Source organism: Centroberyx affinis, unplaced genomic scaffold (assembly GCF_046629955.1).
Source record: "Centroberyx affinis isolate AG114_WGS23_722 - 3 ecotype Tasmania unplaced genomic scaffold, CSIRO-AGI_Caff_v1 ptg000843l_1, whole genome shotgun sequence".
Taxonomy (NCBI): domain Eukaryota; kingdom Metazoa; phylum Chordata; class Actinopteri; order Beryciformes; family Berycidae; genus Centroberyx; species Centroberyx affinis.
The window spans coordinates 125,975-152,987 of record NW_027279439.1 but is presented as its reverse complement, the minus strand read 5'-3'; the positions used below and the strand labels follow the sequence as shown (position 1 = coordinate 152,987).

At 42.8% G+C, this 27,013-nt stretch overlaps 3 protein-coding genes across 3 annotated transcripts; all 3 read right to left on the bottom strand.

Annotated features, from left to right (window-relative positions):
* Nucleotides 1-1,513: 1,513 nt before the first annotated feature.
* Nucleotides 1,514-7,639, bottom strand: LOC139645318 (protein disulfide isomerase CRELD1). The gene is made up of 11 exons (XM_071521009.1): nt 7,517-7,639; nt 6,605-6,727; nt 6,426-6,508; nt 6,123-6,233; nt 5,669-5,760; nt 5,276-5,455; nt 5,065-5,160; nt 4,882-4,965; nt 4,370-4,465; nt 4,129-4,269; nt 1,514-4,045 (listed from the first exon to the last, which is right to left on the bottom strand). The coding sequence occupies exons 2-11, from the start codon at nt 6,719-6,721 to the stop codon at nt 3,825-3,827; spliced, it is 1,221 nt and encodes a 406-aa protein (XP_071377110.1). The 5' UTR covers nt 6,722-6,727; nt 7,517-7,639; the 3' UTR covers nt 1,514-3,824.
* A 1,137-nt stretch (nt 7,640-8,776) lies between these two features.
* On the bottom strand, nt 8,777-15,761 carry LOC139645317 (interleukin-17 receptor C). The gene is made up of 16 exons (XM_071521008.1): nt 15,456-15,761; nt 14,638-14,665; nt 14,383-14,517; nt 14,075-14,194; nt 13,840-13,943; nt 13,470-13,578; nt 13,340-13,381; nt 13,001-13,080; nt 12,790-12,852; nt 12,632-12,689; nt 12,298-12,530; nt 11,396-11,446; nt 11,249-11,300; nt 10,931-11,026; nt 10,726-10,764; nt 8,777-10,424 (listed from the first exon to the last, which is right to left on the bottom strand). Exons 1-16 carry the CDS (start codon nt 15,600-15,602, stop codon nt 9,613-9,615), a joined length of 2,169 nt encoding a protein of 722 aa, XP_071377109.1. The 5' UTR covers nt 15,603-15,761; the 3' UTR covers nt 8,777-9,612.
* Nucleotides 15,762-16,996: 1,235 nt separating this feature from the next.
* On the bottom strand, nt 16,997-24,471 carry LOC139645316 (uncharacterized). Its single transcript, XM_071521007.1, has 17 exons — nt 24,122-24,471; nt 23,697-23,712; nt 23,377-23,484; nt 23,142-23,230; nt 22,934-23,008; nt 22,743-22,845; nt 22,351-22,499; nt 22,187-22,255; nt 22,003-22,069; nt 21,191-21,372; nt 21,039-21,086; nt 20,901-20,946; nt 20,611-20,762; nt 20,440-20,508; nt 20,285-20,336; nt 20,011-20,118; nt 16,997-19,709 (listed from the first exon to the last, which is right to left on the bottom strand). Exons 1-17 carry the CDS (start codon nt 24,206-24,208, stop codon nt 18,697-18,699), a joined length of 2,433 nt encoding a protein of 810 aa, XP_071377108.1. The 5' UTR covers nt 24,209-24,471; the 3' UTR covers nt 16,997-18,696.
* Between the last annotated feature and the right edge of the window lie 2,542 nt (nt 24,472-27,013).

Genomic DNA, 27,013 nt, shown 5'->3' with positions numbered 1-27,013 from the left:
TAAGAGTCACTGTAGTGGATTTTCCGAGTGACGGCAAAAATTCATAGGGAACCACTGATGCATCTTTGCTTGGGACATGTGAGTGTTCAAAGTCAGTGACCTTTAAAGTCTGTTGATGTGTCAGGTATCATCAAGGGTGGCGAAAACCTTTGTATGGAACCAGCAGTGAGAGAGAAGAGTACAGGTAAAAGGACAGCCTCCTTCACTTCACCTCCTGCACTGATAAGTCTTTTTTATCTGGCAAACCTCTCCTAAATGGGGGATTTGAATGCACCGCATACTGCAAATACAGGTGTGGTGTTATGCCACCGCGCACTAAACGTCTCATATTTCATTGATAACAAAAGAAAAAAAAATCCTTCTGTTTCATGTAGGAAGGAGTTGCGTGAGCAGCTGAAGAGACAGATAGAGGAGAAATGCGTAGCACTGAGGCTGCAGCTGGCCAGTAAAGTGAAGGAGGCAGAGTATTTACGTGAAGTGGACCGCCTTGCTCTGTCCAGTGAAAGAGAGGAACGGATCCAGCACAGCAGAGCAATGACTCAGTATAGAGACGAGAACAAGAAGGTACACAGCCCCATACGCACATTATACATCTACTGCACACCCTTTTGTTTGCGGGATCGCTAACACTAGTGTGCCGATATTGAATCTTCAACACACTGGCTATTCTCATGTTACAATAATAGCTGGGCAAGGTTTTTTGAGGTTTCCACTTATGTCTCTCCTGTGTGTTATGTGTGTAGCTAATGGAGCAGAGTTGGAGGGACAGAGCACTAACCCGTTCCCAGGAGGCACTAAAGGAGAGAGAGCTGCTGCGCCTCAACCCCATTAACTGGAGTGGAACACTGAAATAGGTTGAATCTAAATGTCCCGAGTCAAACTACAGACTCCGGCCTCACAGACTTCAATTGCACTTGGAAATGCATCAGTGGCAGATAGGATGTACTGTGTAGTTTTTACTGGGATTGCCACTGAAGGGAGGTATTTCTACTGGTTGCTAAATTGCACAACCCAGATGATGCGCATTTTTTTAAATTTTTTTTTACAGATATCTCTTCAATCTATACGTTTCATCAGTAGGCTGAGGTGTACTGGATGCCACAAATGTATTTCCAAACTTTAAACCAATTTACTTGTGGGGAGTTAGTAGTTCTTAGACCAGACATTCAGTGATAGGCTCATACACCTCTTCTCTACAAAGTCTTCTTATCCACAATCATGGGCTCTGATAAACCTAGAACTGAGGGTTTTTTTTACCCAGCCCTTGACTTTAAGTTTCCTGCATGTCCTATAATTTGTGATGAAACATGCTTTTGTAGAAACAAAATAAATTTCCACAAGCAACAATCTTTTTTCATACTGATTCAATTTAAAGTCCTTAGGAAGCTCAACAAAATAAAGTGAAAAATTAAAATGAAACCAACATGAGTGACAGTCACTTTTATTGCAAAGGAAAGCAAACATATTCTGTAAGGTTGGCGGAATGGCTGAGGCACAAAAGAGATGGTTCAACTGTTCAGCAGTCCAGGTGTTTTATTTACAACCAGTGGAGTCCCATGCAGCGTATTTACAGTGCAGACATAATTGGCCGATTGAAAAGAAAAAAAATACAACATGCAAAAATAGACAAAAACAAGGGGGAAAAAAAGATATAACTATAAATTCAATTCTGCACTATAGGCAATGCCCCTTTAAAGCGTGGGCCCTCAGCAGAAGACCGCAATCTGGCCTGCCTCTGCCAGCAAGGTCTGCTATAGATAGAGCTCCAGCCTCCTCCTTTATACCAGCCTGCTCCTACTAAGAGACATCAATTAGTGTTTGGTAACCAATTATCTAATAGAATTAATCACCTGGTTCACAACACTCAACAATATTAAATTCATCAATTAATGCATGTCATCAGGTATTTCCAAAAACAATTGTTCCACTCAAAAGTGTTAAAAATAACTTTTCAACGAAACCACAATGAACACCCCTCCAACTTTTTTTTTTTTTTTTTTTAAGATTTATTTTACTCATTTTATGCTTTATTGATAGAGACAGTGTGAGAGAGAGACAGGAAGGTATGGGAGAGAGAGAGGGGAGGCCATGCAGCAAATGACCACGGGCCGGATTCAAACCCGGGTCGCTGCGGCAAGGACTGAGCCTTATATGGTACGTGCTCTACTCAGTGAGTCACCGGGGTGCCCCCACCCCTCCAACTTTACCACACTTGGTCCAATCCCCCAGAAACCCTCTCCAGTGCAGCACAGAGGAGAGGTGACAAACAATTTATTTGTGAAAAGTACATTAATAAATAGAAATATCACTGCAAAGACTATGTCTCTTGTTTTTGTTTTTTTATTTAGACTAAAATGTTGTGTGTGTTTGTGTAAAAACTATAACTATATCGCTATGTGTAAACTCTACCAATACTACTATCAGCGGCCTCCGGACATCACAGAGAGGGAGAGCGAGAGAGAGAGAGAACAAACGCAGGGATAACATGGGCAACACGGACACCTCTATGCAGAGATGTAATTAGAAGTGGCTGTGCAGCGTTGTGCATTTGCATCTTACTTTCAGAGGGCACAGGATATCCCCTTGACATATACAAATTATGATTCTGTGGACAAAAAGTTTGCAAACCATGACAACAAAAGACAAAACTAAATGGACGGATATGAAATGATACCTATGTGGCTTTTTAACATGATGCTACTATATCTGCTAAAATTACCATTCAATAGATAAAAAAAAGCTTTGCCATTGCACAACAAAATACACAGAAAAAAGATCAAGAGATCACAGAGAGAGATCACAATACTTTCCCAAAAAATATTGCTTTGAAAATAAGTTCAAGGCAAAATAAAATGGCTTGCATCATCCAGTTAGGACTGGCATATACCTAAACACATTTCCACACACACATAATAATTCTTGAACTGCTGATAATAGCAGTGATGTTGGTGGTTTCCTAATCTTAAAGTTTTAAAGTAAAAGAGGTGATCCAGCAGCTGTTAAATCCAGTCTTCCATGCTAATCAAACAATAAATTAATACATATGGTACAGTACCTTTCTTTGCAGATCCTTTTCTCATGCATTCATACTACAAAGAATCGTTCAGTAGGTAAGCAGGTAAAAAGTCATACTGTGGACATAAATGACCAGTGGTTCATAATGGATATATCCCAGAGTTTCAAGGAGCTTTCTTTTGGGGTGAAGGGGGAGATGCTTCAAATTCCCTCATCCTACCCCACGCTCATAGCAGCAAGCTGAAGTGTTTCGGTTCCCTGACCAGTCAAAACCCATCTAATCCATCTACAATTCAATCCATAAGAAAGCCTCTGCTTCACAGCATTGAGATAAATGAACAGCATGGACATAATGAATAAAGGTTTTGATTGTGTGGAAGAAAACGACATCATTTCTTGAGCAACATCGTGGCCAGATAAAACATACAAATGCATAATAAATTATAACAATCAGTAGTGGTCTTATTCATTTCACCCTTGTTCCCAACAAAGTTGAGGTAGGGGATTAAGTTCAGTTCCTTTATCAGTGCAGTATAGTGTCAGTTCCTCTTCAAGACTTCTGGCTCAACAGCTCAGTTCTCTCCTACAGCTTCACTCTGACTTCTTGTTTCAAGTTCTCACAATTTCCTGTATTATCCTTTTCATAAACACAAATGACCCCAAGCCCTTTCAAGTAATTCCCAACCCCAAACTAATAAATCCCTGAAAGGCTAGCATCGCAGAGACAGCTTCCTGCCCCAAAGGAGCCTCATTCACCCTTACTGGTTTGCATTCCAAGTTCCTTTCCCAAATCCTTGGTCCCTGATAGGCTAGCGTCCCTTCAGGAATCCATCCAGCATGTAGTCTCCCCTCTCCGTCAGCCAGTAACCAGCCATGGCAGCCACGCCCCCAATGAAGATGGCAGTGAAGACCATGTCACCCTTGGCAGCGAGCGTTGCTAGAGCGCAGATCACAACACCGAAGAACATCTGCTGCAGTACGAGGACCTCATCTTCCGGGATGTTTTCAAACACACTCTTCTCTGAGCCAGCTGAGGAGGCGCAGAGGAGAATGTTTGCCAACAGAGTCTGAAAAGCTGTCAGCAGTTTATATGTTTGCATGTATACTACTTACCCGGAGGCTTGTTCTCCACACAAATGCTGTCTCTTCGGATGAAGCCATCGGCACAGTCACAGTGAAAGGAGCCCTCCTCATTGATACAGGCCTCGTTCAGCCCTGGGCATGCTATTGCGCGTTCACTACATTCATCTATATCTGTGCGTGGGAGCCAAGCAAGGGTGGTTTTAGGAGAATTAGAAGTAGGTATAGAGACAATATGGCTCAGAAATACAGTAGATAAGTAATATTCCCTTACCAAGACACTTGGCTCCCCTCAGTCTGTAGCCACGGGAGCATTTCTTACAGCGGGCAGGACCACTACCCATGCAACCCACACATGCCTGGTCACAGCCTGGATACAACCACAGGAGACAGGTCAGCATCACATACTACATTGAGCCACTAAGTGGCTAGTTTTTATATACTGTATATCAAATCATTTCCTGCAAATTAATACTGCAACAAACAAAGTTTACAACTTTAGCCTGTTCCTGCACCTTTTCCACAGAGAACCTCTTTTGAAATCCCAATTTTAGCAAAATTACAAGGCTCATGAAAACACTTGGTTGCAGGTTCAAAGTTTTTAAATGACAGATTAAATAACAAATCTAACTGCCTTAAAACTTTTCAAAAAACCTGCCACTAAATCAAGCATTTTTGGTCAGAATAGCTGCAGAAAACCTCCACAAAATCCTGAGGGGAGAGTAAGTAGTGTGTACAGTATGTTGACACCAGTAACGTACATAGCAACTGAACAAGAAAGCCTACCTCTGCATTCATAGGATCCATCTGTGTTATGACAGTAGGTGTTGGTGGGGCAACGGGCCAGCTCTGTTCCACACTCATCAATGTCTAAAAGAGACATACAAGGGCAGTTAAACATCAAACGCCCAGACCGCTGGCACAGAACTACCGAAATGTTTCACACATGACCTCCAAACCCGGACTCACCCACGCACTTGTTGTCATGGAGGATCCAGCCTGGTTTGCAGTCCAGGCATTTGTAGTCCTGCGGCCCTGCGCATTTCTTACATGAGTGGTAGCAAGCTAAAAATGATGAGAGACGGAGAGAACGGGAGAAGAAAGAGTCAAATTAAGATGACCTCATGATCTGCAAACAGAATTCAACACATGTAAAGGGTTGAAACTGTGTTTGAGGTACCTGCACAGGCTCCTGTGCTGTGGTTGGAGCTCTTCTCTCTGTAGTAGCCATCAGCGCAGCTCTGGCACAGCTGGCCCGAGTATCCCGGGTCACAGACACACTCTCCATCTCCCAGGCGAGTCCCTTCTCCCTCACACCGGCCCAGACCACCACACACTCCACCTGAGCCGGATGGACACTCTGTAGTGCATGAATAAGCCATTAGTGCTATAACTCTGACAACACCAAAGCTTAGAATTAGCAGAGATCATGATTACCACAGCTGATTTTGTACATCTTTGTGAAAACAGCAGCATTCATCACAGGGATAAAATACACCTCATACATTTTTCCATTTTTGGTAAAAAGTCTCTATTGAAGTATCCTGTGTGTCATGCTTCATGTATTCCGAACCTTTGCAGTCTGGTCCAAAGCGTCCTGGTGGACAGCAGAGCCTCAGCTCCTCTATGCACAGCCACTCAAACAGGTCTGGGGCCTCCTGCTGCCTACAGGACACACACAGCAGGATAATCATGTCAGTGATGTTTGAGGAGTTAACATGTTAAGGCTTTAATGATATACTGTATCAGTGCACAATGTAATTACATACATAGCTGGGGTTAATATTGTCACAATATCAGAAATAAAGCTGGAATTAAAACAAAGTTGCTTGTGATTGATTAAATCTAAGACAGACAACGTGCTTCTTCCTTTATTCCAGGGAATAAATGAATGACACTCTTGTTACTTATGGAATGTGGATATTTCTAAATTTTGCTGTGCTATGAAATTGCAGCTATATCAGAATAGATTGTTCATCTCTGTGATACACACTGAGTTTTTCTGAATGCACACACACCACATTTACCTGTGGAACCACCATGTCTCCACTTGGTCCTCTATCTGCTCCAGGAGTTGGTTACATTCAAAATCTGTTTTCTCACATGCAGATTCAACAATCTCTAGAAGCCGAGTCTCACTGAAACAAGAGGCCAGCAGTTAGAGATCTCAAGACAGCAGTGGAACAACAGTACACATGACCCAGAAATTATGCAGTCCCCTCTGGGCCAGTAACAAATGTCTCTTCTCTCGAAGAACTAAGTTTAATGCAACATTTCATGATGTAGTACACTGGAACTCTAACTTACTAATGCAGGGAGGCCACTCTTACCTGCGGGCATATTTAGCCAGCTTCTCCTCTTCCCAGGCCGTGTTACCGCCCCCGAAGTTCTTATTGGCTGTTCTCTCCAAGCCCTGAAAAGAGTGAAATAGGTGAGGCCCGGAATAAAACACAACTTGGCTCAAAAAACACAAGCATGAACTGAGCATACATTAAGAACACCACGGTACCTTAATGAAACTGTCGGTGAGTTTTCGGCAGGTCTGGCATGGTGCTGTCTGCACTCTCACCACAGAGAGCTCAGAGAGGAGCACCAAGGCAGGCAGAAACGGCCAGGCCCACCACATGGCTCACTATTCAACACACACACACACACACACACACACACACACACACACACACACACACACACACACACACACACACACACAAACACACACAGAGTGATGTAGTGATACACAAAAAGGTGTCTAAACTATAACTTCCAGTCAGTGATCACAACCAATATCAACAAAAATCAATGATACCTTCAGAAAAGCACTAATTCATGTTTATTCCCTTAAAAGACCCCATCTTCATATAACTTAAATCAGTTTGAATTGACTATGGTGTACTTGTAATATGAATCTAAGACAGAAACACTTATGTCAGCCTTAAAAGGAGGGTACCTTTAAAAATGAGTTTAGGTTGTTTTGCCCTCCACTACATCCCTGTACACAACGAAACGTCATACTGCTCACACAGTAATGCCTATCTGACACTAAAATTCAGTTATATTCAGGGTGGTTTGGAAAGATAACAGATCGAGCTAGCTATGGAAAAAACCGATGCAAAAACCGATATGAGCTGCTTGATTTCTACAGATAGCCGCCTAGCTGCGCCTGGTCGGGATGCTCTGGTCTCAACATTAGCTAGCTCAGCATCAGCACCAAGCTAAATTAGCCAACTAGCAGCAAGCTAAGGTCAATAGGTAGTTACTAGTCGCCTACCACAGTCTGCTAATTTGTTTTTAACTCCGTTAAAGTCTACTCGACTCAGCAACAATGTCCTGCCACTAAAATATCAGTTTAACTAGTACTCTTTCTGGCAGTTTATTAAGCTGACGTTAGCTGGCTGGGTTTAGCTGGCTAGCCTGGTCCTACCTTGGTACAAAACCAACACGTCCGTGGCACCGACTGATGACTGTCTGATTCCTCGCTGATTCAATGTACAGACAATTTCACGTTTTGGACACCCAGTTTTAATGCTTCAAACGTGCCATTTTTAGTTGACAAGCCACAATAATGGCCAGCCAGCTGATTAGTGTGTCCTCCTGATAGGAAGAAAGTGAGCTAGCTTGCTAGGCTAGGATGAATGAACAGCTTCTAGTTGGTTCTCCCCGTTTTCCTCGCTCGCAGCTGAGCCGCAGCAGGCTAGGCACCGCCCAAACCCGCTGGGATTTGGTTCATCAACCAATCACTCACTGCTGAATTTTACACAGACGTGCAAACACAGCTGTATTTCCAGATATCCGATGATGTCATCGGGAGACAAGAGACAAATTAAGCTGCTGTACAAGTAGTATTGGAAATACAATATTTCATTGATTCGCCCACCTAAGGCTGACTGGAAATGAGAAAAGTGATGTAATGTTAAAATACTATATGATAATGTTTTTATTGCAAGACCCTATTTGCTATTACCATTTCAATGAGCTTAAATTGAGCAAGAAAATAGGATTAGGCTACTACCCTGTGGGGATCAATACAGTTTCACATTATTAATAATCTTCCAAGTCAAAATACAGCCTTGTGCATATCAGTCATTACCTCACCCACAGGTTTGGCCATGTCCAACAGAACTGTGTAAGGTTCATGCAATGAGGAGACATTGCTGGCTGCCTTGAGCTGGAGATTTTTCAGAGGATGGGGAGCAGGAGATGCAGAAAAACAGTGAGTTGAATGTTAAAGATGATGCTAAGAAAAATAAAAGAATAAGAAGGAAAGGGGAAGTTAATTTGACATTTCTTCTGAATGTTCAGTGCTGATCACTGGCAGAACTGTGGTGTGATACTGAACTTTAGACATTTCATATGAATGTCCTTTACATGCAGCCACAACTAAATGTTCAGTGATCATTTCAGTTTTTTCACTGAGAGATGCAATTGATTGAATGTTATTTATTTCACAATGCACTTAAAAATGTCTGCGGTTTATCATCAGTGCTGTTTTTAGTGTTTGGAATATTTTTTTTGGAGTGTTAGGAATATTTTACCTGATACACACTGTTCTGCATTACTTGGTAAATCTTACACCATGTTTTTTTTTTTTTTTATAAGAAATTACTATTGTTTTGTGCTCAGAAGAGCATGAAAAATCCCTTGAGATGACATGTTTCATGACACATTATTTATTTGATCACAATTAAACAGCTAAAGGCAAACACTGTATAAAAAGGAGCCACCCGGTCTGGATCCAAAAGCAATTGAATATACTCATCTACAAAAAAGGGAAATGCCTGGTCCACCTAGGATTTTCTTTTTCTCTTGCCTCTAAGAGCTTTCACATGTAATGCTTGTGCATCTTTAAAATGTTAAACACTACAGCAAATATGTCAAACACACACACAAATGCCAATGGTTTAAGACTGAAAACCAGTAAACAATGTTGTTTCAGGAGTGTTTTAATGGGGAATGACTGGATGCTTTAGATGAATGCAATTTGCTCCATTGTAATTGTTTAAAATTGTAATCTGCAAGATTGTCATTGTTGTAATTTTTGACGTCACCTTTGGTCATTGCTGTGCTGTTTTTGTACTACATTTCCCAGAGATCACTTTGTAACCAAACCATGTCACCTGTAACATCTTCTTCATTGGATTTTCTGTTTGTGAAGTTTGAGTTTCTGTAGGTACTGCTCTTTTTGTTTGTCTGTTCAGCCATGGCAGCTATCGATGCTCATGCTAACTATCCAGTTCCTCTTCTATTTATTAAAAACAAATCACTGTTGCTGTTGGAAACGTAAAATGCATCACTTCCTGTGCGGCAGAGGATTTTTCCCAGGTAAAAGCGTTCATGAACTGGGTATACATCACTTTTGTGTTATATTAATCAATGATACAAAGTAGCAAAACAGATATTTATTTACAGTGCATGAAAACGTCACAGAGTATTACTTGAAGTTCTTTCAAGTCATTATATATTAGCTGCTTGTTTAGGCATCCCAAAGGTGCCACTTGGTCTTCCTTCACCCTCTCGCTCTCAGACCCAGTCCATTCCACTGCCCTTGGGGCAGGTGTCGGGGCTGGAGGGGGGCGTGGTGAGACATGGCTGCAAGGGCACCGTTTCCCAAGAGTCCTCCGCTCCTACCCCAACGCAATCCTGGGACAAGCCTGCAAGGCGCAAGACAGTTGACCCCGCTGCAAAGCCTGACAGTCCTCGTGCCAGCGCTCGGGACGCCACCCTGAGCCCCCCTGCCCTCCGCCGTCTGGCCGACGCAGTGCCCGCATGCCGTCCTCCTGCCAGTTCTGTCAGAAATCCCAGACTCTGGGAAGGGAGGCTGAAGAGGTGAAGGCCGCGGAAAAGCTCTGGCAGCGGGCGGCAGCAGCCTGGAGGCTCAGGTGGCAGAGACTCAAACTGCACCAAGGTAAAACGCTCGCCAGCACGGCCTTGTAAGTAGTCTGCCAGGATGCAGCTCAGCGAAGCACTGAAAACATCCAAATGGGGAGAGGACGCATGGCAGCTTTTTTCTGCCTCCTCCTCCTCCGTGTCCCTGCTCCTCTCCCTGGGCGTGTCTCTCTCCCAGCCCCGGGAGCCCCACTCCTCAGCCTTTGCCCAGGCTGCCTTGGTTAGGACTAGCACCACTTTGCCCCCCTGCCTTTGTAGCCGGTCCAGCCGCGAGTGGAGCCACGGCACAGGGCCCAGGACGCTGAGCTCAGCCTGGCTCCACAGGTCCAGTGACACGCTGAAGCCCAGAGCCTGGAGGGACGAGCCCAGGCGGCACATCATACCCGGCAGAGTCTGCTCCCCATCTGGAGGGTACAGCAACACCACGTGACCGCCACCCACAGCACCTGGAAAACAGAGGGAGACCCTGAAAAACCTGTAGAAACTTTAATAAAATCCCAAAATGTCATATAGGACAAGATGAAACTTTAAAAATGGGCTACTGCAGTAGTGGACAGTAAAGGGATACAGAAAAGAAGATATAGAATATTAACAATAATATAGTATATATTGAGAGGGTCATATAAACATATGCAACTGACTAGAACACTAGAACATGTTATTGTATTGAAAAGTTATGAATAACAGCATTAAGAGGATGTTCGAAAGAGCAGCAGCCCGGTCTGAAATGGATTTTAGGCTTTATACCTTTTACATCATCGTCTTTCAACCATCTCCACACATAGCCTGGATGGAAAACAGAGTACACATTCAGGTATTTGGCTACGGAAATCCATTGATATTTGGCTATGGTAATCCATTGATATTTTAGAGAGAGAGAGAGAGAGAGAGAGAGAAAGGGGGGGAGAGAGAGAGAGAGATAGATAGATAGATAGATAGATAGATAGCTGACCTTTCAGGACCCCCTGTACAAAATAGGCACCTAGTATGGCCAGACAGATTAGTAGCAAGCCGAGGAGGAGTGGCAGGCTCCACCTCCATCGAGGTGCTGGAGAAGAAAAGTGAAAATATACATTACAGAGGATCGTATATGGACAACGCTTACTTATCACAACCTCAGCAACCTCACATTCTTCAGTTAATGCAGGAAACAATACTTTTTTTGTTAGTTATTATCATCTAGCCGGTGCTAGTTGATAAGAGTTACACATTGAACCCACTTAATCCAAATAAATACAATAAGCAGTTAATCAGTCTAAAACAGTCTTACTTGCAAATGGACATTGGGGCTCCAGGTATGAGTTCATCCCATGTACCTTTATCTGGAATTTGAGTAGGAAGCACTGATTGAAAAATATGTTTATAATTGCATGTAAAAGGTTATATTTCATATATTAGTCACAGAGAGAGACATCACCTGAACACAAAGTGAAGGGTGTGACGACACATTGATGAACTCTCCCTTTTTCTGAAAGTAAATAATAAATAAATAAATAAATAAATAAATAAAAAATGGTCATCATGAAAGAGAAAATTCACCTTTAAACAGGATTCACATATTATGTCATTCTGATGATCAAGGACAGTTCACATTTTATCATAATGTCTGAGGACATGGAATAACTTTGGATGAATTTATGGACTATAATTTAAACTATAAATAAACAGCATGTTGCACAGATTTTGTGGACTCATTGAATGCTAGTTTGAGTTGTATTTCATCATAACGCTGACAGACTATGAACCAGAGAAAGTACTCATATCCTGGGTAGTATCACAGTGTGCATAAGTCTTTCTGCTATTCATTGTCAGTGGAGCAGCTTCCAAAACTGTTACTTGATAATGTCACAAATTAGTAGTCTCTCAGATTTCAGCTTCTGGAGAGACTTCTTCAAACATCTTGACTAATCTGGTCAAGATTATTGGGAAAATGCATGTGAATCCTGTTTTAGGATGGGGTCTGGGGCTTTTCACATTTTAGCCATTTAGCTCATGAACTCATCCAGAACAACTTAGAATGAGTGCAACATTCAAATTAGCTTCAATTCCTAGATCACCAACATTACAAGCAACCAAAAGTGCAGGGGTCAGAGCATCAGCGCCCTGACAATATTCTGTGACCCTAGAATGATAATAATAGAGAAGTACAAGGAAAAGACAAAAACATAAATAAGAACTCAGAAGAGATGAAGAGGAATGTAAAATGTAAAAGTGGTAGGAAAACAAATGAGAACAAATAAGAACTAGGGAGAGAGATAGAGGAATGTAAAATGTAAATGGGGAGGGCAAAAGAATTAGTTTTCCCCTTGTTGTTTTTACCCAGTGTCCGTGACGTGAGGCTCTCCAGCCAGCATGTTGTTGGCTGTGCATCCTCTGTCTGGAGCCGGTCACCTCCTCACAGCGGCCTCCTGCTGAGTCTCTCTTACACAGCCACAGTTCTGCCTCCAGCCTGCAGGGGGCAGTCACGTTCCAGCTCAGCACCGTGCCGCCCTCCCGCGTCCCAGCCTCCACCATGGATACAGACACGTTGTGCTGCATTCTTTCAAGTGCTTCTGGAAAAAAAAAAGGAACATTTCTGTGCTCTGTTTTGCTGTAATATTTCCTCTACAAATCCATCTTGATGTATGGCTGAAAATGAGTGAACTTTCCTTACCTTGTTGCTCTTTGAAGGGGCAGGATTCTGTGCGAAGTCGCTTTCCCTTCCACCATACCTGCCAACCATTAAAGGTTCTTTTATATTTCCACTAAAATGCATGCCGCTTGATGATCTCTTATCACTTACAATCAACATGTTAATCAGCAGTAAGCTACCTGGAAGCACAGGCATGGTGCAACAGAATTTGATGAAATGATCATTTCTCTCTGGCCCTTGTGCTAAAAAGGAAAAAAAACACAATGTTATACACAGAGAATACTGATTTGGACTAACACCATAGACTGCTAGAATACATTTAGCAGGTTGACTGACCCATTCGAAAACCTCTCCGGGTATCTCATTCCAAAACATCTGGCATATGAGCACCTCTTGGCTGGTGTCAGGGTTGTCCAGTTGGAGGAGGACCACATCTCTGTCTTGATCAAGCACAGCTTGAAGTCTGGGAGCTGAGATGGGTTCACATCAACCAATTATGACTGAGCAACTACATCAATCTAAAAGTATGGTGATGCAAACATTGTTTTTACTGGCACTGGCTGGTGTGTACTCAACAGCATGTACATTATGGTAGATGCTGGACTAGATGAACAGGAGGTAGAAGCAGAGCCTGGGAGAGCACGCTTAACTATTCCAGTACATGTTTACTCTTAATACAGCTGAAGACAAAGTTTCCATGTCAATTCCTAATATCAAAACATCTCTTACCATCACACTCCTTTACAGCATCATTTAGGTTCTGGGAGCAAACTGAAAGAAGGGAGGGAGGAGTAAACCTTTTGTAAAAATAGTGTGCATTTCAGTGTGATTCTGCAGGGATTATAGTACTTGATCTCACCTTCTTGTAAAGATGGGATTGTGATGTTGTGGGTTGTACGGGAATGTGCATGAATGTGGACCACAACAGGACTGCCAAACTTTACTTTCTCTGTCAACAACAGCCGCATCTGCAGGAAATACATACATACTGTAAACTTAAACCCAAATCCGAACCCGAACCCTAAATCTAAATACCCTGAATACCACACAGTAGTAAACACAGATACAAAGGAACACACATTGTGCAGTCTAGTTATCCAGCAGTTCAAGGAATAGGAACACAGAAGGGCTGTTTTCGTAGAGAGGCTTAATTAATTAACAACAAAAATGGATATTACATGAGGTATTTCCATCACATCTGCTCAATGGAAAAAGGAAAAGTGAGCTACCTCTTGTGTGGGCTGTTGCTCCGGCACAGAGTGGCTTGGTCTAAACAGGAGTGCCTTGCAGTGTTCGATGGAGCCTGGGGAGCTGTGACACACTTTGACCGAAGCTGTAACACAGACGGATCAAACTGAGTGATTAGTACAAAACAGGAATCTGCAGAATACAATGTGTGACCGCGTATGTATGTATATGCGCGTGTCAGAGTGGATTTTCAATTTGAAGTTTATTATTTCATACCTCTTGGCTTGGGTAGCACATATTGACCACTTCCCCCTGCCGTTTGCTTTTTAATGGAGTATTCATCCTCATCACTGTGGTCACCAGACTCCTCAAAAACTTCCTTCTCGTTATCCACTTCTGCAGCAACACACAGCCATCAATGTCAGTCCACAGTCAACCACAGTCAATTAAAAAGCAACTGCCAGGATCACACAGTCAAAACCAGGTAAGAACAAGTCAAACAGCTCCAAACAGCTGTGATGAAAATGCAGGAAACGTCTACTTGCCAAAGTAGCGTCAGTCATAAGAACAATGATGGCAGCTACCTTGGACTGTGATGAAGATCTGTAGGCAAGGTTCGCAATCTTGTCTGTCTGAGCAGCACAAAATTACTTTAAGCTCCACACTTCTAACATTCACTGTATCCTCTGGATCCGGAGGGACAGCATCGTACAGAAAGGCTGAGGAGAGGCGAGTGTTCAAGGTTTAGACAAAATGATTTCAACTGATGCAACATTCAGTCTAATGGTGAAGTTATTATTATGACCTGAGGTGCTGCACTCTTGATCATTTCACCTCACCTGAGCTCATACTGCAGTCAGTCAAACCCTTGGGAGAGAAAGAATTTGGATGAGCATGGTATGTCGATGAGCAGGTGCCAAAAATGTGGATTCAGCTATAGGCTAAGTGTAACTGCAAAATCTCTCTTGTCAACCTCTAGAACACTATCTAGAGAAAAGTCAAGGAGGCACAACAGCCTTGGAAATGGAGCAGTGGAGTTAGATGTCATGCTCAGGCACTATAGTAAATTAGTAATGGACATTAAACTGATCTCTCTCGCTCGCTCTCTCTCTCTCTCTCTCTCTCTCTCTCTCTCTCTCTCTATCTATCTATCTATCTATCTATCTATCTATCTATCTCTCCCCCGCAAAAAAGAATGCATGTATTAAGTTTTCCTGTTTGCATGTATTGGCTTGTGTATCACAGCCATGCACACAAAGCAGCCGAGAGAGGTGGCCGCACATTTGATTTTGGACAGAGAGAGCTCCAGCAATTTAAACTTCGTCTGTATCATCTAAACGGCACCCTGTGTGATGATTGCTTTGATCGATGGTTTTGAAGCGCAGAATGATATAGTTGAGACATGCAACCCTAACGAAAAATCGCTATATATTTTTCTATTTTAATTTTTATATATTATGTTTATTTTAAAGGCTTAGAAAAAAAAAATACAAAAAGGTCACTATAAACTCACTATATAGGGCACACTACAAGGCAGTATACACGAATATTACAGCCAGTAATAGATTTGCGGTAATAGTAATAGTTATAGTAATAACAGTTCTATAGCATCATTCCTTATTATAGGATTTCTACAGTTATAATGGTGGCATGTTACCTCGCTGCAACTTAGTGGAGGTGCTTGGTCGATCATCTCCAGCGCACTTGTCGACGAGAACAGCCACAAGTGCAGCAGTGGCAGCAGTGGCAGCAGCGGCAGTAGTAGAGAGGGGACCCGTGGCACCCAAGGGACCGTGAGAGCCATTCCTTGGAGAGCGCCTCTGCGGCTGGCACAGGGACTTTTCCCTCCGGCGTCTCTTCCCGGGCTAGACTCCCGTCATCCGAAACGCAAACAGGAAAGCCTTTTACCTTAGGTGCCACACAGCAGCACAGCATGACACTCTTGTTTTCTCCATAGCTAATGAACCCCACGTGGCAGACCGGTTTGCCTTACTGGAATGACGCTGCGGCAGCCTGGGCTTTGCGCCACACATCCTTATCAGTGATTGACAGCTCGGAGAGGGGGCGGGGCGGAGCGGAGCGGGGCGCAGCGCTACCTGCTCAGGTGGGATGGAGAAGCCCAGTCACACATGTGCAGTGAGGTTCTACTTCAATCATTCAGCTTCCACTATAAATCAATAAATCAATGAATCAATATGATATCCAGTCTGTAATAACAATAGGTCAGGCCTGCTTGGCAACATCCGTAATGATCCCGGCTGCTGTGGAGTGAAAGAGCGATATCATGCTGTTAATGATTACACAAGTCAGTTCAGATATTTTCTAGGTCAAAGCCTCTCACTGAGAACACTGGTTTGGGGTTTAGATTACACTGAAAAGAGCTTGGACCATCTGTGTTCATCGCCAACATTTCATTTAACACCTTTAGGCATTTAGCTGGAGCTCTTATGGTGTTTACAGTGGGTGAGTAGATAGGGGTTCAGTGTAGGCTATTGCTCAAGGACACACAGCTGTTGAAGGACACAATACTGGCTGTCGCAGGAATTTAAACCCGTGACCTTCTGTTTACAGGATGGTCTCTCTAACCTCAGGCCACCCTTCCACCCAATGTTACCAATAAAGAAAGTATTGTTGGATTGTTTTGAATTAAAGCTCCCAAGATTAATCATTAACCAGTGTCCTCCGAATGGAATGACAGTTAAAGGAGGTCAATCAGCTCCACTACTGAGATCATAATTTGAATCCTTCCTTAACTGCTCTTTGTGGCACCTGTACTAACTGCTATGTTTGCGGCCCACGAGTATGTGTATCAACGGGCCTTGCATTTGCTTGAGAATCAATGATAAATAAAAACAACACTGATCTGAAACATATGCTGTTTTATTGTCATCATGAGCAAGTGTGGTAGGTCTACCTGGCAAACCGCTATTGGCACAGCTTGAGCTCTGTGGTTCAGCTCTTCACAGTACATGGCGCACAGCTAATTCCCAGTGATGTAGTTGGTGAGAAGGTGAGTAAACTAAGGCATCAAAACCTCCAATATAAACAAAAATCTATTATATTTTCAGAACAGAAAAAAAACATTAATTTATGCTTTTCCCCCCCTTATGACTGTATTATCATCAGTTTGATACTTACTATGATCTACACTATAAATTTACATCATTAAGATTTATGTCTAAAAAGGTGGGTAAACTCTAGATTCTGTGTAAACCTGGTTAAGGCGGGTCCAAAATATTTCTTGTGTGATGAACTTGAGATGTTGTTGCAGAAATGGGTTCTAGCAGGTATGTGATCTAGTCACAGCTGTTCACTTCCTGATCCATCCTGTCCAGCAGGTTTGTCACTCAACATTCATCATTGTCATTAGTAGTATGGTGGCATGGTGTTACTCAGCTAATGGACCTGCTATGACAAAGCACATTTTAAGATATCTGAACGCTGCAAACCAGATTCAGTTTCGCTGCTTCCACAGAAACGTTATGTTTCTGTGCCAATTCTTGCCAACACAATCAGTCTTTTCAATAATTATAGACAAAAGTTTTTTTAATGAGGCATTACTTAATTTACATATATACAAGAGTTTATACCAACAGTGTGCTGATAATATAACACTTCATCGCCTTTTAAAAAAAAAATGTGAAGCAGGAAATGATGTGAACAAATTCTGAATACAATAACACTGAACAAATATTTCTTAAAGGGGCAGTGGATTTATTGTTGTCTGGTTGACAAACCACATCTTCTCACCCACCTGACCTTCGTAAACAACGTCTGTACAGTTTAAACTTGCTTTGCATATTGTTTACTGTTGGACTTTAGTAATGGGATTCCTGCATTAAAATTTGATAAGGGAAAGTACCACAATTACGGTTTTCTAGCTCTAATGCTCTGAGATTTTGAGGTAGCCGTTGTTCAGTGTATTTGCCGTTGATGATATTTGAATAATACTGGCTCACTCTCTCTGAGGCGGGGGTGGGCACACAGACACTGAGGTATACCGTATGTTAACCACAGTTGTGATATGCAGTAGGGACACAGAGAACCGAGACTTCTTGCTCATTATGATACCAATAATCATATCATTATGAGCAGAACAATAGCTGAATGAATAGTTGCAATATGCCTGGGTAAAAAAAGTGAAATATTGATAGAAGTGAAAGAAAGAAAATCTGTCTTCTTGCTTTTTGTTCATAACCTTGGATAAATGTCAGTTATATGTGCTACAGAATTCATACAGGAGGTAGAGTGTGTCAAAATACTGCATGTGTACTGGAACCGCTGTAGCCTAACTCTAGTCCACTAAAGAGAACTACAGTAGACTGGTACTGGTTCAAAATCACACATAACAGGCTGAAGTTGAGTAAAACTGAATTGCAAGATATGAGCAACTGTAAGCATTTCAAACATAAGATATGGCCAACTGCCAACTCCGTCTTCTCACTTGCTGCAGAATAATACTGTACATCCAAGGAAAGCTTTGGTTTAGCACAAAACTTTGGTTACAAAAGCCCTATGCAAGGTGGTGAGTTTCGATATAACTGTGCACCACAGTTCACCTGTGCTGGGACAACACATCCACACATTGAAGGCATTCATGAACTAAAGTGCTGTGTTCAATTTGCAACCAGCTTTTCATAATGGTTAGCATATTTACACAGATAAGGCAGGCGTATGGCTTCAGTGGTCAAAACACAACATAAAGAGACTCTGTTTGAGGCCAAATGCAGGAGACATCACAGAATATTTACCTTTTCTTAATAGGCAAAACAAGTGGTGGCGTTTTAACATACTGGTGCAGAGTAATGAATAGTTCTTATTGAGTGAGCGGCGCTGAAGTGCCCACAGTGTAACACCGGGCCCCATGTCCCTTGCATCATGTTGCAAGTCTGTCCCCGTCAGGTAGGTGAAACCTGAGAGTCAAGCTCCTCTCCTCTTCTCCATGGCGACCCGTAAAGAGGCTCTTGCTCTTGCACAGTTCCTGGCCTTGTCATATTGGCTGACAGTGGTAACTTGAGCCTGCTCTGTGTCCTCTCTGACATCATTTCCTGTGATGACTTAAGCCTCAGCCCTTGTATTTTCTTTCCTTGAGTCTGTGTCTGTGGAAGCCATGTTCTTAGTCTGTGGGTCAGTCGCCGTGCCAACCATAGTGACAGTATTTTGGACAGGAGTCTGGGCCAGCAGCGCCACCCAGATTTATCACTTCTTGTCCCTCTTGCCATCCCTCCCAGCTCCTGGATCAAACCCCTAAAGTCCTGTGGTAAGCAGTATCGAGGGACTCCTCTGAAGTCCTTAGGGATGTCCCTGCTGTGGCCCAGGCCCTGGAAGTAGACGAAGGCAACTCCATGACCTTTGCACTCCTGCAGTGCCCCCTGTAGGCAGGACAGGGCAGCCATGAACACCGGCCCCGTCACTGAAGAGGGCACGTTCTGGGGGTCCCAGGCTTTATCATCAAATAACTTATCAGAATCTTCTTTCCCAGCAGCTTTCTCTTTTCTACACTTTCCTTTCTTTTCTTTTACTTTCAAATCCTTCTCTATCTCTACTCTCATTTCCTCATGTCTCACCTCCACTTTGCTGTTTTCCTCTTTCTTTCTGTCACTCCTATCCATTTCTGCCCTTTCCTCTCTCCACTTGTCATAGGACTTCTTGGCTTCAGGACTCCAAATGATCAGCACTTTTCCTTGTGCCTTACGCACCGCTTCCCATTGTCCATACAGCCAGGGAAGTGGGCCCAGATCTGCCACTCCAGCCCCAGCCTGCCTTTGTGAGCTCTGGGCCCACAGAGCCATGCGCACTGAGGCACACAGCTCCCCCTGCAGGATTGAGGCCAACGCGCACACAGCAGACACATGGGCAGACTGCTCTGATGAGCATACCAGCAGCACTGGTTTCTGGATACACAGCCAACCTACAGGTAGGGGAGGATGGGCAAAGAAAGTAGACAAGAAAAAAAAAAGAGGGGAAATAATGGAAATTTACGATTTGTTTGCTGAATTTCAACTTTCCCTTTGGTGTTGTTAGCATAGCACAGAAATTGTACGAAAAGTTGCTAGACAATAGTAGAATTAGTGTTATTAGTAAGCTGAAAATGGAACCATACAAGCAAACCAAGAGATAATAACCACGTTAAATGAGATGTCAAAATGTCAAAAACAAGGGTTACTATTTCACTACCATAAACACATTTTTGAAGAGGCAATTGAACTGACCTGGAGCTCCTTTCTTGGTCAGGTGGTGTATGAGGATTCCCAGCAATGCCACAACAACCACAAATACCAAGGCTGCCACAGCAAGCATACCACATCTCCTGTGTGTGTCTGTAGGAAAACAGAAAAGGTATAGATGTATTTACTTGGTAGGAGTGTTCATGTTGTAAGTATGTGTACGACTGTGGACACATGTGGGCACACTGGAGTGTGTGTGTGTGTGTGTGTGTGTGTGTGTGTATACGTGTGTGTGTGTATATATCTTGAGTAAACTCACAGTCAGGACACAGAATTCTTTTCCCATGCAGAGCAGGATCTGACTGCCACACCTACAGAAAACCACATTAGAAGACTGAGAAGAGAGAGAAAGAAAGGCACAATTGCCAGAAAGGCATTTCTCAGCCCTGCATGGGGTTACGACGCGCTCTTTACCTGCACACACAGCTGCTCAGCGGGGAAATGAAGAGGCACATTCATCTGCGTCTCAATAGTATTCCCTTCCTGTAAAACATATCATAGCAGTCACACACTCGTAAGGTTGAACACTCTTTTTCTGTCCATTCTGTCTCTCTCTCCCTCACACACACACACACACACACTTACCGTTCTTACTGAGTGAACATGCCCTCTGGATGTACATCCCCTCTCGTTCAGGACACAGAGTTGAGCCGAGAACTTTGCCGGGACAGAAGAGGTGAGATACACAATCACACTCTGCCAACCAGGTCCAATGTGTGCCTCCCATGAAGACATATCTGTGGAGGACAAGGAGAGAGTGGGTATTGGGGGAGAGAAGGAGCGTAATAGAGTCAAACCTAGGACTGTTGTATAAGCAGAACAAATACAGGATTTTTTTTTACAGATTTTAAAGATTTGTTCCGTTGTAGACTCACCAGACTGGAAGGGGCAAGAGATGTTATGGCTGTCTTGTAGAGAGAACTACAAAGATGAAACACAAAGATGAGCATCTGCAGCTGGGAGACAATAGGCAATTGAACACACACACACACACACATCTGACTGGTTCTCACCTGCACACACATCTGAGGGTGTTTGTCCACGGTAGATATGTTATATTTCTGTTAGGGAGAGAGTGGGGTTTTTTGAAAAGGTTTATTCATTTTAGTTATTCATCCATCATCATCATCATCACCACTACCATCGCCAGTCCTGCCACACTTACCAGGTATTGTCTGTCCTCTCTCTCCTCTAGTGTTGAGTTGAGTACGGGTGTGCAGATGTGTGTGTCTTGTCTCCAGCAGAGGGAGGCAGAGGGCTTCAGGTAGCTGGCGGGACACTCAGAGCTCCAGGCCACACTGGACTCAAACAGCGTGACTTCACTGGAGAGCCACACATCTCTGACCGCTGCATGTGCAAACACACACACACACACACACACACACACACAGTACATTGAAGAATCGCTGGACACTAATGTTTACGACACCATGAAAATAACATGCCTCACTGTGTATTATCCAGGGATGTAGCGGAGGGTAAACCCACCTAAATTCAGTTTACCCACATCAATCATAGTATACATCAAAGTAAACAGTATCATACTATTGTAAATTATATGATAGTAGTAGTGATGTCTTCTAAGGGATAAAAGCAATAATGGATGAAAATATAATTGATGATTGTTTATATTGGTGGATTCTGGTGTCCCAATCTGATTTGTGTTGCAAATGAACTCAGTAACTAATGACATGTACAGTAAGTAAAGGGCTACAAATTGTAACATCTACAAAGTAGCATGAGAAAGACATTTTGTTTTCTAGTTTTGCAAAAGAGAGACTGTGACAAACTGTGAGAGAGACTGTGAGAGTAGACTCCACCCAATATATGAAAGGCCACATACTGATTTGTATTTCTGACTCACCATGGATCTCATAGTTACCAATCACAAAACAATGCCAACAAAGCTAAACTTTTCTGATGAGCTGTCCCTTCAAGAAAGGTTTTTTCAATTAAACAAGACATAAGTCATCTCACCTCCAAGGGATTTATTTTTAAACGGGCACTTAGTAACTCTCCGGGCATCTCGGTGGGTGTAATATACCTGTGCATGCAGACAAGACATGTAAAGGCAGGTCTCCAAATGAAAACAGGCTGACACACTGAAAGGACTATGCTATTTTATAATTGAGAATTCTGGCTAATTTTGAGTAGAGATTACCTGCACGCAGACACAGGGCAGCAGGTAACGGATGTTGAGAATGGCTGACTGAGACTTAGATGGATCAATCTTTAAAACAAAACACACAGATGTAAGAAAAAAACATTCTCCCTTGCTTTCTTTCTTTAGTGCACAAAAATTAGTGCATATTATGTAACACATACAGTAATTCTGGTGGAAGGCGACTGGTCGATGCATTCTTCCGGATTCTTTTGGTAGCACAATCTGGTGTACACTTTGGCTCCGGGTTCCACAGTGACATTGATGGATCTAGACTGCTGATCCACAGACAGATGAGGTTCTGGGACTGGATCTAAGTCACACAAACAACACAGCCACAGGATATGAGGACAACATCATAGCTCGGAGGTGAAATCTAGTTTTGCATAATATAGACATAGGACGGTCCGCTCTGATGAGGATGAAATGAAGGAGAAAGTCTGACAAAGGCAGGGAGGGCTGGGAGATTAAAGAGGCGCTGCAGGCGGCAGAAAGGAAAGATGAGATCCAAAAGGTGAGAAAAGACGAGTGGTGGCAGAAATCCAAACTTCACTACCTGGCACTGTGTAACTGCAGCTGCAGTTTGTTGACGTTGTGCTGAAAAAGAGATGTACAACACTTTGTGCTTCAGCCATGACACAATCATGCACCAGCTCCCACTGCAAAAACAAAACAAAACAAAACATCATCAGCATCATCATCATCATCATGAGGCTCAAGAATCTGAATCTAGAAAATGAATCTTACCAGGGTAAAACTCTTATTGATGTGTCGGGAACACTTGACATTGATTTCCCCTTGACTTCCCCCTCTCACGCTAGCCTAAGAAAGACAGAGTTGAAAACAGAGAGAAAGACCGTGATGGTGACTAAAGTTTTCCCCTAGAACAAGACTCTCAGTTCACATTTGTCATAATCACAGAGTGCAGGGAAAGTACAGAAAGAAGAGGCCCAACCTGATCGTTATTTTTTGACTTTTTGATGCTGGGCCTAATCGTCAATCTCACTGATGAGAGGATTTCAATCTTGGGGTCGCTATGGAAATCTAGAAGAAAACAGTGTGACTGTTATGCTTATCAGCATTTGTCAGAAATGCAACAATGACAGTTTTGAAAATGGATAAAATGGCTGGACAGTTGCATGTGTTCAAGATAAAAGGACGGACGGTGTATTTTTGGTTTGACTCCATACCATCAGCTCTCATCCAAACACGCGCACTGACACATTTAGAGTACGGTTCCCCAGACTCAGGGGGCTGGACTCGGGACAGATTCAGGTGGCAATGACCCCCCATGTAATCTGGTCAAACAGAGAGGATCATTAGTACAACAACATGCTTTATTCACTAAATGATGAGACATTAATGTGATATACTGCCACCATAAGAAAGGCCTGAAGGTCCATGCTTTCTGAGTCTAGAAACTACAGCTCATCATCATCTTCATTATCAGGGCCCATGCTGCTATTTGAGAACAAATAAGACATGATTTAAGACAGATTTAAAAACTTACCACTTTGATTTCGCATCTAAAGTGAAGGGAAGAGAAAGATGAGGGTCACTATGAAGGAAATATCAAGAATTCACTAAACTTACTCAATTCCAATATAACAGCATATGGATAGCCTACAGCTATTTAGCACAAAAACGGGGGGAAAAAGGCTGCCATTCAGTACTTTATATTTGGGGTTTAACGTTTTTTTCCTATTTGGCTAGAAACACTTATAAAAAAAAAAAAGAAAGTAAAAAAGAACTATGCTAACAGATTTTACGCTATACAAACATCACGCCAAAAATTAAATTGATGGCATGTGAGGTTAAATTGAAAAGGTTGCTATAAAGTAACTACTCAGTACCACAGACACACTAGGCCTATATGTGGGTTATGTAGAATAAGACTTCACTATAAAACTTCACGATCAACAAGCTCCAACTCACCCGGCATCTTATGTTTTTCACGGCAATCAAAAGCCGCACTGGATACACCAAGACGACAACAAATGCCAGCGCGTTTCCGAGACGCATCTTAACATCTAGACCACATTGAAACCGAGAAATGTGGCGCGACACTGTCGGTAAAAATAATCCAGATTACAAACTTGGATTTTGCGCCCTCGTTGAAACCATCCAAGTAGCCACGGGGTGAATGTTCGCAATTTACCCAACTACCTTCCCTGTAATCAGCAGCTAAACCAATAGGCTGCTGTCCAGCGGGTCAGTGACACACTGAATGAGAAACACTGCATGGAAACTGTCGGACTATGAACTACCTCCACTAGTCTTTCTAAGTTCCCATGCTTGGCCAAAATGACTAAAAATGGTGGCGCTTTTCATTTTGGATGAATAATCGCTGCCTCCTCAGCCCCGCCTCTCATCCCTGTCCCCGACAGCAGCCACCTACACACACGAGACTGGATCACGGTCATAACACACACACACACATAAAAAAAAAACATAGGCTTACCTCTTCAGGGAACTTTGTCGAGTCCCACCCTAACGGAACATAATATTCCCATAGGGACTACTATGTCTGTGGTAGTCAATAGTGAGTTTACAGTGATTTTATCGTGCTTTACGGCAGTTTTAATCCTCTAATAGAGGCTTTTTTGCGTTATGTTTTTTTTTTGCTGTGATATTTGTTGGTATGTAGTATAATTTGTAATATGATCAGCCTACTATAGGTTGTTTTTTTTTTTGCAAGGACCCCCCCCCCCCCCCCCCCCCGGGCTGGAAATGTTTCTGTTGTAATAAGCACAATGCTGCCCGAAAATTTTGACTTTTGACAGTAAGTAGGAGCCACATTTGGGTCATGGTTTCAGTGAGTTACCTCAATGCCTGTGTGAGGTCTTTTACTATGTTCCTGCTTGTATGAAGACGCTCTCTTTTTAACACACACACACACACACACCTTTGAGAGGGCCTCTGGTAACAACACTGAACGCAGACACATACTGAATGCAGTATAGTGTGTGTGTGTGTGTGTGTGTGTGTGTGTGTGTGTGTGTGTGTGTGTGTACAGAGATAGGGCAGAGCAGATGTGGCGGATACAGTTACACAGTTACATGAATTGAAAGATCACGGTTGCCCTGAAACATGGCTTTAAATGAAGAGAAACACTGGTTTCAGCAACACCATGATGTTATCTCCCGTCTCAAGTCTGTTCTATCTCAATCCCTGGCTGATCTTATCTCTTGTTTCCACTCACGCTCGAACAGTGTTTGTTCAGGGCAGGAAACGAGACATCTGCACCCCGATGGGTGTTGTTTTGGCCGCAGCTGTTTAGTCAGTGAGGACATATGAGGGAGAACTGTGGTGAGTGGGCGTTTTTAGTTAGGTGGGGGATCTTTGTCTTGTGGAAAAACTTAAACACCCTGGCGTAGGGTGAGGAAGTTCACACCGCGGTCATTAGGCATTTGTCATCAGAGTCTAATGCGCCCATGTGGCTGACAACTGAAATGAATAAAATGTGCCTTTAAATGGGTTGAAAATGTTAATAAAACCTGTTCTTGTATTAAAGTGATGGAAAATGTAACAACCTCACAACATTAACAATAGATTTCATTACTTTGGATGGGGTGTAACATGTTTTTAACTGATGAAGTGATAATATTGGAGCATAATAATATTGCCTAATTGTGTAATAGCTCAAAAATAAATTTCCTGTAATTCAACTCCCCCAGGGCAGATGAAACAAGCCCGAGGACCTAATGAAGAGTGCAATATACGTAGTATGTAAGCCTTCAAGATGAAAAAAAAAATCACAGGTTGATGTTATTATGTACGTTATTCTGTAGTTTAACAGGTTTTATTACATTTTTGACCTATTGAGAAAAATATTTTATTAGAATTTAACAAGTTATCACATTATCAGTGGTTACATTACATCCCAACATGTAGCCTACTGTACTGTAGTTGGATATTGATGTTTGCGACCACAACAGGTCCATTCGGTCAGCTGTCTGGACACTCTGACAGTATAACAAACAAGATATTTGTCTTTGTTTTTCAAAACGTAAATCCATGAGCGCCCTACCGACCGGCTTAGTTGATAGGCTGCCTGGTTTTGTGTCCTTATGCGGCTTCTGTAGCCTATGAACCACGCACAATCGGTGCAAAAGTTATAGCTGGCGGGTGGCATCAGCTCATGAGACATTGTGTGTGTGTTTGTGTGTGTATGTAAAGAGGTTGAGGGACCGGAAGAACCAGTGTCTGTGAGCCTGTGTTGTATGTACTGTAGGACATGGCACAGAGCGGGAAACCTGCACCAGAGTGTGAAGCACTTACGTCCTGGCTGTATCTCCGCGCTCATGGTCACACCTTCAAAATCACAACAAAAGCACTCGGCCATGTAATCTCGCAGCAGCACTTGAGGACACAGGGTTTCCAGCATTGTACACACTCACCCACACCCAGCATATAAATTATCTCAGTCGCGTCTGTGCACAAGCCTCACTTGTCTTCACGCTGTGACATTTCCTGTAATTCAACTCCCCCAGGCAGGGTGAAACAAGCCCGAGGACCTTATGAAGAGTGCAATATACCTATGTAAGCCTTCAAGATGCCAAACATACTTGCACCATATTAAATGAAGGATAAGTTTACCTCTCTATTCCTAAAGCACAGGTTTGCCCACTCCATTGCATGAAAGCTGACTCATTGAATGCAAATGTCTTGCACTTGAATTTCAGTCTGCTGTCAATATACATAGGAGTGTAATATTTCTCTAGAAACACTTATGACTCATCATTTCTTGGGAAGTAAGTTATGGGCAGGTAAGAATTTCTGTTCAGCACAAAGGTATATTCCACATTAATCCTCTCAGCATGCAAT